The 15,237-nt window shown below is 46.2% G+C and overlaps 1 protein-coding gene across 1 annotated transcript in view; it reads left to right on the top strand.

Annotated features, from left to right (window-relative positions):
• The window catches only part of LOC149271712 (EF-hand calcium-binding domain-containing protein 11-like), a 46,506-nt gene that overhangs the window by 8,978 nt on the left and 22,291 nt on the right, over positions 1–15,237 (top strand). The window contains exon 6 of the mRNA XM_089507181.1: positions 8,301–8,490. Coding sequence (XP_089363307.1) covers positions 8,301–8,490 — 190 coding nt within the window. The remainder of the gene's footprint in view (positions 1–8,300; positions 8,491–15,237) is intronic.

Here is a 15,237-nt window from a genome sequence, read left to right as displayed (position 1 = left end):
ACAGAGCGTTAAGATCACGCCGGTTACGGGATTAAATCCCTTTATGACTCCAAGGGCTGCGTGAATCAGCCGCCAATCAACCACAAATCACCCGATATTTACATTCGTAAGCCTCTAAGACCCATGGCCCCCACCTCTAGAGGCAGTGCATTCCAGATCTTTATTGCCCTCACTGTCAAGAATATAATAAATAATTTAGGTTGTCATGTAGGGACTGCTGCCCCTGTCTACTTAATGGCGTTAAGAGGACAACACAAATTTGAATATTAAAACTGGATTTCGATTGTTTAGGAGGTATTTGCTTTAAAAGTTTATCTCCAGGAAGCTGAGATCTGTGGCAGAATGTGTCAGAACTAGCATTAAATAAATCACTCTGCCTTCTCCAGCAACAATCAGCAACTTAACAATACTGGATATTTACACATAAGGTGGATTTCAAATACATTCTACCGTCCGAAAGTTTGGGGTCACTGAGCTGTTTTTAATGAAAACAAGGACATTTCTGGCTGTAACATAAATCGAAAAAAGGGTTTCTAACCACCAGCCTTTCAAACTTAACTTAAAGGGCCATTGGAAAACAGGAGTGATGGGAGTGATAAAGGGCCATTGGAACACAGAAGTGATGGGAGTGATAAAGGGTCATTGGGACACAGGAGTGATGGGAGTGATAAAGGGTCGTTGGGACACAGGAGTGATGGGAGTGATAAAGGGCCGTTGGAACCCAGGAGTGATGGGAGTGATAAAGGGTCATTGGTACACAGGAGTTATGGGAGTGATAAAGGGCCATTGGAACACAGGAGTGATGGGAGTGATAAAGGGCCATTGGAACCCAGGAGTGATGGGAGTGATAAGGGGTCATTGGGACACAGGAGTGATGGGAGTGATAAAAGGCCGTTGGAACCCAGGAGTGATGGGGGTGATAAAGGGTCTCTGTACGCTTATGAGATTCCATGGACATTTACAGCGTTAACCCCGTCTGCGCTGAATTTCTGACTTATTGCATGTTATTTCAATGGACAGAATGTGCTTTTCTTTTACAAACAAGGGCGTTTCTAAGTGACCCCAAACTATTGCTTATTATTATTATTATTATTATTATTATTATTATTATTAGGTGTAGAGAGCTATAAAATACGGTTTCTTTTTTATTATTATGGGGGTTTCCGGGTGTCTCGGGATCTCGGGACGGTGTCTGATGAGTGTCATACATATCTCATTGATGTGAATTTTTCAGCACGCTTGCATTAATAAAAGAGCCGCTACACGCGTGTGATCGGAATCGCTGGGTAAGCGTCTGGGAATGGTGCTCGGCTCCAGAAAACATCCCTTACATCCAATCTATCTGCCATTTTTCAGCAATTACTGAGATTACACCAGTTTATTGCATTAGATTTATTACTAAAGGATTTGTATCTTTTCGCGGTTGGCTAAGAGTGCTAACTCTGCGGCTCAGTCACGTTAATCTGCCCGTCTATTTCATTCATCGATATTATCTGCCACCGGCTCGCCAAGTGGAGGAGCGGGTTGGCATTTAAAGGCTCCTCCATGCGGAAAATACAGAAGCCGCGTTCTGATTGATGCCGCGTTGCCGAGGCATCGTAGGAAACCCTAGCTGCTTTTCCAAAGCCTACCATGCTGTAGATTTATAGCGGAGCCCTTAATCAGATTCCATCTCAAGAAGAGACCTCTGAGGTCCTGAGAGCTTTTATAACTCAAACCTCATATTGGGTCAGAATAGAAAAAAGATTTATCAACTAAAGGCTCAGTTTTCTTATTTAAAGTGGACACGTTGCTGAATTCATATTCTGGATCATGTTTCTGTTCCTTATCATGTTGCAATAACCTTTTATGTAAAGCGGATCTCCCACCATTTTTCGTTTTCAAAAATATCGCTTTATTTGAATTTTACCCCAGTTGTAGTTTTTGCCCCATAATATGTTTTCAGCCGTTTGTATGATTCTCGCTCTGTTACCTGATCCCCAGTCCACTAACCCCCCCCCCCCCGACTCCTTATCATACTGCCTGTGGGGGACAATAGAATGGCTCAGTCTTAATCTTTTTTCTGGACACTCTGACTAATTAAAGTCTGGGGGTTATATTACTGTATACAGCGCTGGGGGTTATATTACTGTATACAGCGCTGGGGGTTATATTACTGTATACAGCGCTGGGCGGTTATATTACTGTATATATAGTGCTGGGAGTTAATTCTTTATACAGCGCTGGGGGTTATATTACTGTATACAGTGCTGGGGGGTTATTACTGTATACATAGTGCTGGGCGGTTATATTACTGTATATATAGTGCTGGGAGTTAATTCTTTATACAGCGCTGGGGGTTATGCTCAATGATAAAATATTTTCCCCTCTTTAACCGAGTTCGGGGCCAAAGCAAGAATGGAGATTGTTGATTAATATATCCGTATTTCATGCCTCGATCCCGTCCTGAGCTTTGCTTTGAAGCTGTGTTTGGGGCAGAAGTCCTGCTTGGGGTAGATCGGGGTAGATCGGGGTAGATCTGGCCGATTCGTCCCTTGAGGTGCGTTTAGTTTAGGTTTACGTTGGCGCACAGATACGCGGAAAATGTAATCTGCTATATAATTTCTGAAATCGCTGGCAAATGCTCTATTTATTGCCGCGTTCCCCATCGACGAAGCGAATTCGCACATCTGAAAAAAGTGGCCCTCAGGGACCATGGAATCCTCCTCCTCCTCCGGTAATGTGCGAACCAATAAACACAAACACTTCATTTTCTCAGCTTTCTGACAAGTGAACAAAAATATCATTCTATAAAAAAAAAAACACCAGCCCATCCTGACCATATGGCAGGAGAAATACGCCAGCCGACGCGCTCCACGGAGCCTCCCGGGCAAAATGTCTCGCATGCAGCGTTTCTGCATCATGTGAAGCCTCGGCGTCCTCGTTACACGCGTGCTGCGGTTACAGAGGGGAAATCTCACCGCGGCGGCTCCTAAAGCCCAAATAACACCCCTTTTATTGTCTATTTACTGTAATAATGCAGATGTTTCCCCCGTTAAAATCACTCATTTGTAAAGTGAATGTTTTGATTTAAAGAGACCCATCAGCCCCGCTGTGCACTTTAATGCTTATGATGGCCATGTGAGCCCCTTACATTTTCACGTGAAGAATCCCCCCCATGTGAATCTGCTGCCTCTTGCCCCACATGGTTCCAGCGCTAGGGGTTATTTGGAAGCACTTTCCGGCCACTGATTGGGTGATTTAAGCAGCCAATAAGTGGCAAGTAAAAGAGACCATAAAGAGGGTAACTGTGATAGTTTTTTCTATAGGTTAAGAAAATGCATATTAACTAGTTATAAAGCAAACTTTAATTTGCATTCTTTGTTGGCGAGGCAGCCTGGGACAATAGACTGTCCCTTTAAATCAGACGCCAAAATTAGGAGACCAGACGCTTTATACACTTTATTTTTTTCTGTATGTTAATACATAACTCTTTTACTTTACTGGAAGGGTAGTGGATAAGTGGAATAGCCTCCCAGCAGAAGTGTTAGAGGCTAATCCAGTGAGGTGATTGGTTCCTGAATCTAAGATAAGACCAAGGACCGATTAAGGTTTGAGTCTTTACAGCAGGAGAAACGGGCGACTAAATGGGGGCTGAATGAGGCCAATTCTTAACCCCTTTCATGCCAAAGTATTGTGACTGTGTTTATCTTGCAGTGAAAGAGTTAAGTTCTGCTTGATTAAGAGCGATTTTCCCCTCGGACTTGTAATCGGTCCCAGCGAGTGGAGTCGATGAGTTAATGTGATTCCGGCTTGTAAAGGCCGCATTGTGGAGCATCGTTATCCAGAAGAGATCCGGGTCGCCTTTTATTCCGTAGCACAGGAACGAGCGGAACGAGCGCTGTAATTAATCCGACAAACAATGAGCTGAAGTGGAGCCGTTTCTGCCGGGAGCTCCCAGAGGAGGCTGCCGCGCAGGCACAGAATGGCTGGAGAAATCCCTCTGCTCCCCGCTGTGAGGGCCACGCACTGCTTTCACAATTTGGGGGTAAACTGTACTCCAGGGGTAAATACAGGATCCAGGGGGGTATCTTTATTCGGCTGCACTGGGGCAGACTTTGCTGTCTGTGATTTTAGCCGTTAAGCCACGTGGCGGTCATTAGCCCCAGTTGGATAAGACGCCCTATCAGCCAGCGTTTCTAATGGCCTAAGAGGGGCACTTTTTAGTGGGTGTGGTTAGAGGCGTGACTGGGGCAGGGCTATTTGTGTAACTGAGTGGGGCTTTTAGAAGAATAATGGGGTTTATTTTCCCCGTTCAATTTATAAAGCCGGTTCCTGCTGTTTCTATACACATTATCGGGGCTTTTAGGGCAGTAGAACCCTGCCATACCCTCATACCCAGCAAACATTCCGACCTCCTGTAAAGGAGGGGGCATCAGCGGAGGATAGAGGGGCATCAGGGGGGGAGAGAGGGGGCATCAGCGGAGGATAGAGGGGCAAAGGGCTTTAGGGGTTTGAAGATATACTTGGGAGGTATGAGGTTCATCTGTGTTATTATATAATTTATTATTAATTAGAATTTGCTATTAACACAAATTATCACATTATTACCTTTAGTAATCATATGAGAATACTGCTGGGCACCTCTCTGGAACTCGCAGTGTTAATCATTCTTCTTATATACGATAAGTGATGTCCTCTCTCTATAAGGATGCTCCAGTAAAGAGAGCATTTGGGGAGGCGAGTGTTCCGTGGTAATGTAATTCATTGCGCCCACGTTGTTAGACCCCCTTGTATTGTTCCATGTTTAGAATGATTGTCTGGAGTATACATTCTTAACCCATCAAGTGCGTGAGAGGTTGAGCGTGAATCCGTTGCTTAACCTACTCGAACTCCAGGGGTTAATTATATTCTTTTGGCAGCTCAATCACAGTGGCGTTAGTCTTATTGAACACAATCTCCAAGATCGCCGCTTTTAGCGGATTAAATGATTAGCCTCTCTGCCCTATTATCTTCATCGTATAATCAAGTTTAAGATGGTACAAGATACTTATCTACTAAAGAGGTTTCCAATGACTTGATCCCCGCTCAGTCCTCGGCATTTAACGCTGCGCTTTGTTTTATGCGACGCGTACACCTGCCGCATGCGTTTGTTAAATGGTGTTTCGGGTTAGAAATGTTCTCAACGTAGATTTATCCTCCTTATGAATAAAACTGAAATCTGTGACGTTACAAGCCGCGCCGGCCACTGAAAACGTCTAATCGCGGCCCATGTATTCCACCGGAGGCGTCGATGGTGACACTGTGGGGCACGATCTCCGCGATGGCTTTATACCCAGCGCTATGCTTCCTCAGCCAAGACGAGGGTGGCGGTGGAGGGGCAGGTTGGGACACTAAAGCTTTCCATCATGTTAATTGTGTAATCACAGGCTTAACAATCGGCTGCACCTGCGACTACCCCTTTAAAAGCCTCAGATGTTACGCCTACAGCGTCACAGAGTGGATGATCTCTTGCGCTCTTTCTCCGCATCCAGGAAGTGACATCACATCCATTTCCTGCATGCTACATCATTCTGCATGGACACAGGCGAGCTGTTTGGGGGCTAAGATGGCTCAGACGAGCTGTTTGGGGGCTAAGATGGCCCAGGCCAGCTGTTTGGGGGCTAAGATGGCCCAGGCCAGCTGTTTGGGGGCTAAGATGGCACAGGCAAGCTGTTTGGGGGCTAAGATGGCCCAGGCCAGCTGTTTGGGGGCTAAGATGGCACAGGCAAGCTGTTTGGGGGCTAAGATGGCCCAGGCCAGCTGTTTGGGGGCTAAGATGGCACAGGCAAGCTGTTTGGGGGCTAAGATGGCCCAGGCCAGCTGTTTGGGGGCTAAGATGGCACAGGCAAGCTGTTTGCGGGCTAAGATGGCCCAGGCGAGCTGTTTGGGGGCTAAGATGTCACTGTGCGACGTACTGCGTGGTGAAGTTGGGGTGGTTTCTAGTTACACCAGTGAGAGATAACGTAAAGTGATATGGTACCCAAAGACTTTTGAAATGCTGTTGGGGGAGCAGGCAGCGCCCCCCACTGTCTGGTTACGTGGCTGTTGGAGGGTAGACCTGATGACTGGCAGATCAGATAATAATTATAGTTTTTTGGTCAATGCAGGTTCCCACGTTTCCAGAGTTTGACATTTCCCTTCAGGCCGTCTATCCGGCAACGAGCAGGGAAATTGCCATTTTTAATCCATCGGCAGCTCAAGCAGGAGGGGATTAACCTTGGGATACAGGAATTTGTGAATTCATATATCTGATGTATGCGCGAGAGCCTGCAAATTGAAATTAAATCCCTTAACCCTTTAGCGAGCAGCCGAGAGCCGACATATTTGGAGCCGCAATGGATTCCGAAGAACCATCAGATTTCTTTCCTTCCGTTTCCTCGCCGTCTGAAATGCCTGAAATTACCCAAAGATTCCAGCAGACTTCAGAGCCGTCCCTTTGCGTGTTACTAGGATGTCTTCACGGGCCGGGAACGGTGAGAAACACCGACTCGTGCTTTTTAATGTTTGCAAACACAGTCTGGCGAAAAATGAAACGTTTAGCAAGGTAGATGAATCATGAAAAAAACGCGTCGAGGTTACTTAATCTGTTCCAACGTCTGGGGAAATCCCACAATTTTTGTAGAAAATGCACAATTTGGCATTTAAATTAGTCCCTAAATGTTGCATTTTCCACTCAATAAAAGTGGCCTCGGTGTAACGGCAAAAATCCGCCACCGTCGTTCATGAGCGAGTTTTAGCATGCGATGCTGCAGAGACCGCGGTGGTCCCGACCCACAGGAGAAACCCGTATCCGCGGCCTGCCGCCATATTGAGAGGATCGCAGGATCGGGGATTGTGTCCTAAACTCCATTTGTTGCGTGAATCATTCCGGTATTTTAACTCTCGCTGTTCTGCATTCATATTTTTTTTTTAGAAAAGATCAGCTGTTGTTTTTTTTTTCTTTTTAACAAAGATTTTATTAAGACATTTTTAGGAAAAGAAGGACCATAACTGATGAAGCCAACGGCTGATTAAGGAAAAACACCAAGAATAGGGCCAAGGAGGGCCGATCTGCCGACAGATTCAGTGTATCTGCTTTCCCGTTCCGTCTTGTTTTTGTTTTTTTGCCGATCACATATTTAGGCCAAAAGGGTTGATTTGTGTTGGCGCCGTATGTATCCCCCATCAGCTTGTTAAGCAGCGTAATAATAAACCCAGCCTGGCCTTTCATTGACCGATCAGAGCAGTTATTCACCATCGATCGCTTCGGATAAATATGTATAAATACGGAACGAGGTGTTTACGGTCCGTCGTTCAGTAAACGGATAGAAGAGTCTCTCGAGCCGTAAACTTTCTATCCCGACGCGATCTTAAATCTCTGACAAAACAAAGGCTTATGAGATCTTTATTTGGTTACGGTTACTGTGTCTGTCGGCTGGATTCCAAGCGCATTCACCGTCCCTTCAGTGAAAGCGACAAGCGATGTGGAGCCGCGACGGCCATTTTTCCGGTACCTGTTCAAAAGACAACGTTGCAAATTAGAATGAAATGTCAAGTCGGGAAGCAGGAATGGGTTTCAGCTCTGAAGGCTCCGTTTTGTGTTTTTTTGGGGTCAGATACGGGCAACGGTGACTTAAAGTGCATCTGTCACCGAAGAATGACGAGAATGAAAGGTGGGCCGTTCTCACCTATACAGTGTGCTTGGCCAGGGAATGTATAAGTGAAAAGTTATTTCAGATTTCTCCAATCAACCCTATGGCGGCACAAGGACAAAGAGATAGAAGCTACAAATATGGCCGTTGCGTGGTCTGTGTGCCGTCCCCCCGGTCCTCTCCACCGTGCCATAGAATGATTTACGCGCAGCCACATTGAGCAACCCAGAAACTGCAACTTTAAGGTGAACGAAACCTCTCTGTCCCTACAGAAAGTCCTTCAACTCCTCGAAAAAATAGAAAAACAACTTAATCTGTCAACACGCCGGGGCTGCGGGGGCCACTGCTGACTCGCCGTCTATGTTATACATCTGAAGGGGTAGTGTGTAGCAGGCAGATATGGTCATTATTATCTAAATATGGTTTCTCACCGCGCCGTGTGGTCTCTCTCTCTTCTGTAGGGAGGTCGATCGGGACGCTGATGGAATGGTTTGCTACAGAGATTTTGAATTTGCCGTCACCTATGGAGAGGATGAAGAATAATCACCTGTTATCGGTATCATGGATGGTTACTTCACGGAAAGACGCGACCTATTCTGGTTCCTGGGACATTTCTGCATCAAGTACCGTCATTTCCCCGAAATTCAGCCGCTCCATTCCCCCTTCTACCCGAGATGAACGGGGCGGCAGGACACCAACGCCTCAAGCAGAATCCTCGGTGGCTTTAAAGAGAAACAAGAGCGCGGTGGATGTGCGATCGCACCCTGCGGCTCTAACGCTAAAGCTGGGATCAGCCTTCCTAAAATACTCTGCGTTTACGTTAAGAAGCCGTGATCAGGTAACATGGTAAGCGATTCGGTAACGGGTGGCAGAAGGGGCGCATGGGGTATTGGGGTATATTCGGCGGCCTGGTGAGTATCCGTACCCCGTCTCACCTCGCTGGATATTAACCTACGGAATAAACACACTTCAGAGTGTGAGAAAAGGTTGGTACTGGACTCAGAAAATGTCCACATTGAATGAATAAACGCTGTTCTTGTTTATTTTCACCATTGTTGTGTTACAATAAAGTGATACGTTTGGCGCGTTTCTTCTTCCTGGTGCGCATCGCATGCACCGGAACTCCTCGTGAAACGTCAAGTTATTGAATTATGATTATTATTATTATTAAAGGGGAGAAATCCTTTGGGATCGTTACTTTGTTTCATGAAGAATGGGTTTTGAGTTCTGACTTCCGTTGCTGAAATAATCACAGAGCCGGGGAAATGATTTTGAACCGGTGCTAATAGAGATCACACGCCAAGGCTTCTTATGTTAACGGCCGCTGACTGAGGATTATGAGAGTTGTGGTGCTACCTGCACAGTTTTCTTCAGGAGCCAACCCAGGCGTGAGGTTCTTTGTGGGCTCAGATGATAACAATTTCACTGCAAACCATAGACTTTTGGACCATTTTACCAACGTTCCTGCCTTTTTGAATAGGCATTAATGGTTTATGAGTTATTATTTTTAGATTTATATCGCAGCATATTCAGCAGCGCTGTACAATGAGGCCGGTGACACCCCGTCCTAGAAGCCTGAAAAAGCTCCTTCACCCCAAATCCTGGCGATTAAGACTCCGTTCTCCGACTTGGCTCTTCACCTTTACATAAATGTACTGAGGCGGACTGTCTTATAGCTCATGAAGTTTAATAAAGCGACTTGCGTAGAAGGAGAGTATTAAATATGGCGCCCGCAGTGGCGGCGTCGGTATTACCGGGTAGAATTTAGTTTGTGTTCCGGCTGATAGCGGCCCAAGGCCAGGTTGCCCTCTATCACCTCTCCTGTTTGTCTACGTGCAGGTAGTCCGATTCAACTCAAGGGATCAATAACCTTTCTCAAGCCGTTACAGAATAGCTCCGTTCTCTTTACGCGATATACTTACAATAGAAATAATAAAGTTCAAGTACTAAAATGCATAGTTTTTTTCCTAACTTATTTCTTCGAATAAAAAAAAACTTTAGTTTGCCCGTCGCAGCCGGCATCCTGTAGACCTGAATAAAAATGCGACTTTGTAAGTGAAGATTGTATGGAGGACTTTCCATTGCGAATAATAAGAGCCATAACTCACAGCTGACAGATATGAAATACTAAAGGCTGGGCCGGCAGCAGCAAACTATAAAGATATGTACAGAAAATCCATCCAGAATTTAAGATGAGAAACTGCAGCCCCAGCCGTTCCCCTTCCAGCGTTTATCATTTTAAAGGACAGACATTGACGAAAATAGCCAGACGCCGCCTCAAAACCAGATAAGTAAAAGATGCGCAGATTCCAGATCGGATACTGTAGGGGAGACAGATTGGCGTAGTGTATATATATATGTGTGTGTGTGTATATATATATATATATATCCATTCAAAAGTTTGGGGTCACTCAGAAATGTCCTTGGTTTGGAGGGGGGAGCTAATTGTGTTCCAATGGCCCTTTATCACTCCCATCACTCCTGTGTTCCAGTGGCCCTTTATCACTCCTGTGTTCCAATGGCCCTTTATCACTCCCATCACTCCTGGGTTCCAGTGGCCCTTTATCACTCCTGTGTTCCAATGGCCCTTTATCACTCCCATCACTCCTGGGTTCCAATGGCCCTTTATCACTCCCACCACTCCTGTGTTCCAATGGCCCTTTATCACTCCCATCACTCCTGTGTTCCAATGGCCCTTTATCACTCCCATCACTCCTGGGTTCCAGTGGCCCTTTATCACTCCTGTGTTCCAATGGCCCTTTATCACTCCCATCACTCCTGGGTTCCAATGGCCCTTTATCACTCCCACCACTCCTGTGTTCCAATGGCCCTTTATCACTCCCATCACTCCTGTGTTCCAATGGCCCTTTATCACTCCCATCGCTCCTGTGTTCCAATGGCCCTTTATCACTCCCATCGCTCCTGTGTTCCAATGGCCCTTTATCACTCCCATCACTCCTGGGTTCCAATGGCCCTTTATCACTCCCATCACTCCTGTGTTCCAATGGCCCTTTATCACTCCCATCACTCCTGTGTTCCAATGGCCCTTTATCGCTCCCATCACTCCTGGGTTCCAATGGCCCTTTATCACTCCCATCACTCCTGGGTTCCAATGGCCCTTTATCACTCCCACCACTCCTGGGTTCCAATGGCCCTTTATCACTCCCATCACTCCTGTGTTCCAATGGCCCTTTATCACTCCCATCACTCCTGTGTTCCAATGGCCCTTTATCACTCCCATCACTCCTGGGTTCCAATGGCACGTTGTGTTCACTGATCCAAGTTTAAGTTGGGCTAATTGATGGTTAGAAAACCCTTTTTTGCAATTGTGTTACAGCCAGAAATGTCCTTGTTTTCTAACAGCTAAGTGACCCCAAACTTTTGAATGGTATGGTGTATATACATTTTTCTTTTGGCAAAATATATCACACTCTACAAAAATATATAATGTTTTTAATCATGTGCATTAAACATGCATGGGATAGACATCCGGCTCCTGAATCCAAGACGAGACCAACGACTGATTAAGGTTTAAGTCTTTACAGCAGGAGAAACGGGCGACTAGACGGGGGCCGGATGGGGCCGATCTGCCGGCAGATTCTGTGTCTCTAAATATCATTAAGCTTCTAAAAAAAGAGCCTGGCTTTCAGCCGCTTACACCCGTGAATCCTCTGTTTGGACGTCTTCATGGTCTGAATTTGGAATATTTTGAAATCCCAGCTGAATTCACAATATTTACAAACAATAGAAATGCAACTTTCCCGCTTTTGTAGTTAATTTTGGATAATTTGTTGCGACTGAACCTGATCCTAATTAAAGTTCTTTTGAGCCGTTAATGTGATGGGATTAGACAGGAGTTTGTTTGCCTACTGAGTTAAACTTAAATTCTGCAACGTACTTATTTCAGGCAATTTTCTTCGACATTCAATTCAATTCACCGCGTGCCGAGGCTGCGTATAACCCAAATCCAGCGGTTCTGCGGCTGGCGTTAGGAAGCACTTCCTTTTTCAATATATATTCAATATTATCCAAAGTGCTAATTCCTACAGACACACATATATGTATATATATATATATATATATATATATATATCATATATATATACAGAACATTAAGCATTTTGCTTTCTTATTAATATAAAACCCCCTCTGTTTTTGATGTTTTGCTGTATGCGGGAGCCGCCATCTTGTTGCCCCATCACAGGGTCAAATTTCGCCCTGAGATATCTGTGATAATAGCGTTACGGAGGGACCTGCGCGGCTGGAAACAATCTCTAGCGCTAGAGGCTCATGCGCCGTCCGCTAAAGCAACGCGGGGAGAGAACAGGAAGTTCCTGCCTGGGCTGACCAATGAGAATCATAGCAGCAGCCCTGGGGTCCGGCATACCCTACAGCTGCTGTATTGTGAGCCCCTTCAATAGGCAATGGTGCAGACCTCTCCACTAACACTTTGTCCCTTGAGGTCTGCACATCACCTGGAATGTGATGTCACGGCATGTGATGTCATATCTCGGAGCCTGTCATTAGGTGGCAGACAGATGGCAAAGGAGGAAGTGTAGTGTAGTGGTCTGTGCCAATGACCCATGAAAGAAGAAGAGGGCTCTCTGGTATGATTGGGATGGGGGCTCACTGGGGGCCTCTAGGCAAAGTTTGCCCCAGGACCCGTTATATTTAAATGAAATAAAAATAAGACGAGCGATGCGTGGCTTGCAGGGCTGGATTCCGTATTATGTCAGATGGGTCGGCTCCTCTTTGCTCGATACGAGGAGTAAGTTAAATGTCAGCGAAACCCGCAAAGCAAACGCTCAGCATTATATTTACTGCTTGGATAAGATTTTAGCCCCTAAAGACACCTTTTACAGCATGCGCGGCTACGAGCCTCCGCAAGCCGTGACGTAAGGATGCCAAAAAACGTTTGTGTGCATTTATAGGGAAATTGCCCCAGGTTTAAAGGGTTTTTTGGCGTTCACCTTCATCTTTGGAGATATCTTCATCAAATCCAGCTTCCTAGAAGATCTAGACCACCCAGGTCCTCTGGGCATAGCATTTCTGCCCTCTTGCCAAAGTCAAGTGGAAGGGATTTGAAACGGCCGATCCGGCCCGTCCGTAAGGTTCTTTTTTCATTTATTTGGTTTTATGCCCGAAGACGGCCCCGTTCCAGCCCAGGTTTTTATAGCGAAGGGTTTACTTCACGAGACGTCCTGGACGGCTCTCGTGCGCTCCGTACGCAGGCGACCTTTTGTGTCTATGCATTATTCATTTTTTATGCAAATTTTCCTTCATTTCCCAAGATCGCCTGCCTTGGAGGCGAGGGAATGTTAGGGAAACGTGATTAAGTGTAGCGAAAAGTTAAATTCCACCCTAGATTATCGGTGACTCTTACCCCCGTCCCTCACGCTATGGTTGGAGTAAACGTATCCATGGCATGGACGGTTGTTCGTCTTGTGAAATTTTACTTAATAGATAATAAACCAGCTCGGAATGTTTTGTAGGCCAATTATCGCATTGAAAGGAAGCCATGATAGAAACTTGATGGGGGGGGTGCACTTAAGCTATCAAAAAATGATAGCAAACATACAGGGCGTACATGGACCATCTGTAAAATGGTATCGACCAGCTGTTCTCCAATCGGATTCCCCGCTCCGGGTCCTACCGGATCGACCGCCGCCTTCTGTCTTGCTTTACCGCAATGCGGTGAATTCCCAGGTTGGAGGATTGCTGATCCTCTCCGTTGATTGGATTTTTGGTGGCACATGATAGAAAAAAAATATCCGTTTCCGAAAGAAAAGTAAATACCTTGACCCTGTTCTATCATTTTGCCAAGTTACAGAAGTCAGAGAAATGGTGACCGTTCTGTAGCTCGCAGGGTAAAACTACTCTGAGCGGGTGTCACGCGTATGAAGTGATACAAGAGCATGCCGATGGTTTACCGCTCTGGAAAGGGTTGGACCGGATCCCTCATCTGACTTCAGGAGACCTCATGGACCATCAAGAGGTTCTTGGACCCAAAGGGATCGACCACCCGGGGCTGCATCTCCAGTCAGTCATAGACTGGGATCTCCTTGGGTGTGCAGATCATTTATATGTCACGGCTGGGCAGTCTAATGGATGGTTCCATCTCCTTTGTTATCCGTTGGACCCCGTGGTCTCCTGGGGCTGAACATGGATAATACACAATGTATCCAGGTTAAAGGATCTATCCCTGGGGTTTATCGCTGAGCAGATAAGTTTCTTGTTTATGGCCGCGCCGGGGCGGCTGTTTGTGAAAAAATATTCTTGGCAGGACTTGGAAATTTGACCAAAGCATTTAACCCTTTAGTGTCGGAGACTTCCAATGCATTAGGTGTGCGCAGAGGGGCAAAACCGAGACATATTCCTCATTGTTACAAAGAGCCTGACGGCCAGTATTATTCCAAAAGGAAAACCCATCAAGCCGGTCAGTAATACAGCAGCCAACCCCACCGGTGTACAGACCAGTGGTCTTACCCTGGTAGCCGGTAACTGCTGTGGTGATCAGGGCCGTAACTTCCAAGGGGCAAGAGGGGCAGCTACCCCTGGCATAGCAAGGTGAGGAGCGCACTTGAGTTGCCAACGTGCCCTTATCTGCAGATGCGATGTCGGCACGGAGAAGGACCCCTGACCCTGCCCCAGTTATAGCTTTAGTGGTCATTGTCGGGTCAGCCATGTTAATCCAGACTGGCGGTGACTGGGGCCGACCAGGGGCCGAGCCCCAGAGCTCTGTGCCATTGTAGAGTTGCACCTCGTCAGCTGCGATTTAGTATTTAGTCTCTCTTATACAGCGACCTGTCTGGCAAAATGAATTAATGCCTTCCACACCTGCAACGCGGTAAAAGTATACAAAGAAGTGATGCAATCGATGCGTCACGGAACCTCGTGGCACGCAAAGGGTTAATGGGCACCGTGCCGACCAACCACGCGGTTCCACGCTTTTCCACGTCCGCGGCGTCATTACATTGGTCTGATCTAAGTAGGAAAGTATCGATCCGCCGTGGGGGCGAACCGCTTTATCTGTAGCATTAAATTATAGATTGGATGCCGGAGCCGCGTCCGTCCGTCCGTCCAGCGACGTTTCCCACGCGGCGCGCGCTGTCAAAATAATCCGAGTCTTTCTATCGCTCGTCCCGGAGACAGAAATAGCAAACGTATGGGCCGTGGGGGGATGGTGTTCTTGGAACAATATACGTATATAAATTCTTCAGAAATGATACAATTTGAGATGCGGAAAGTATTCCTGGAGACGGAAGAAAGCAAAAATGGCCGATACTGGACAGAAAGAGAACCGGAACAACATAACAATAAAACATGAGTTTCAGTTTTCACATCTTTGTCTTTAAATGAAGCTTTAAAAAAGCCAACTTTTTTGACAATTTCATCCTCCATGCACGGATTCTTTTTTCGGAGGAGTCGCCTGATGAGACTGCTGCTGTTTTATGAACTTTGTAATATCGAACTCGTAGGTTTATATTTCTCTGTCTTGTGCGCCTCGGTCTCCATGTGGACTTTTGGGTCTCCTGTTTCAGGTACGTTGGTCAGAATGAACTCCACACTCGCTGTATTGTGCCCC

The sequence above is a fragment of the Sceloporus occidentalis genome, unplaced genomic scaffold, assembly GCF_023333645.1.
Source record: "Sceloporus occidentalis isolate IW3139 unplaced genomic scaffold, rSceOcc1.0.p SCAF_471, whole genome shotgun sequence".
Taxonomy (NCBI): Eukaryota; Metazoa; Chordata; class Lepidosauria; order Squamata; family Phrynosomatidae; genus Sceloporus; species Sceloporus occidentalis.
Note: the sequence above shows the minus strand (reverse complement) of the source record. Positions and strands in the feature narration are given on the sequence as shown.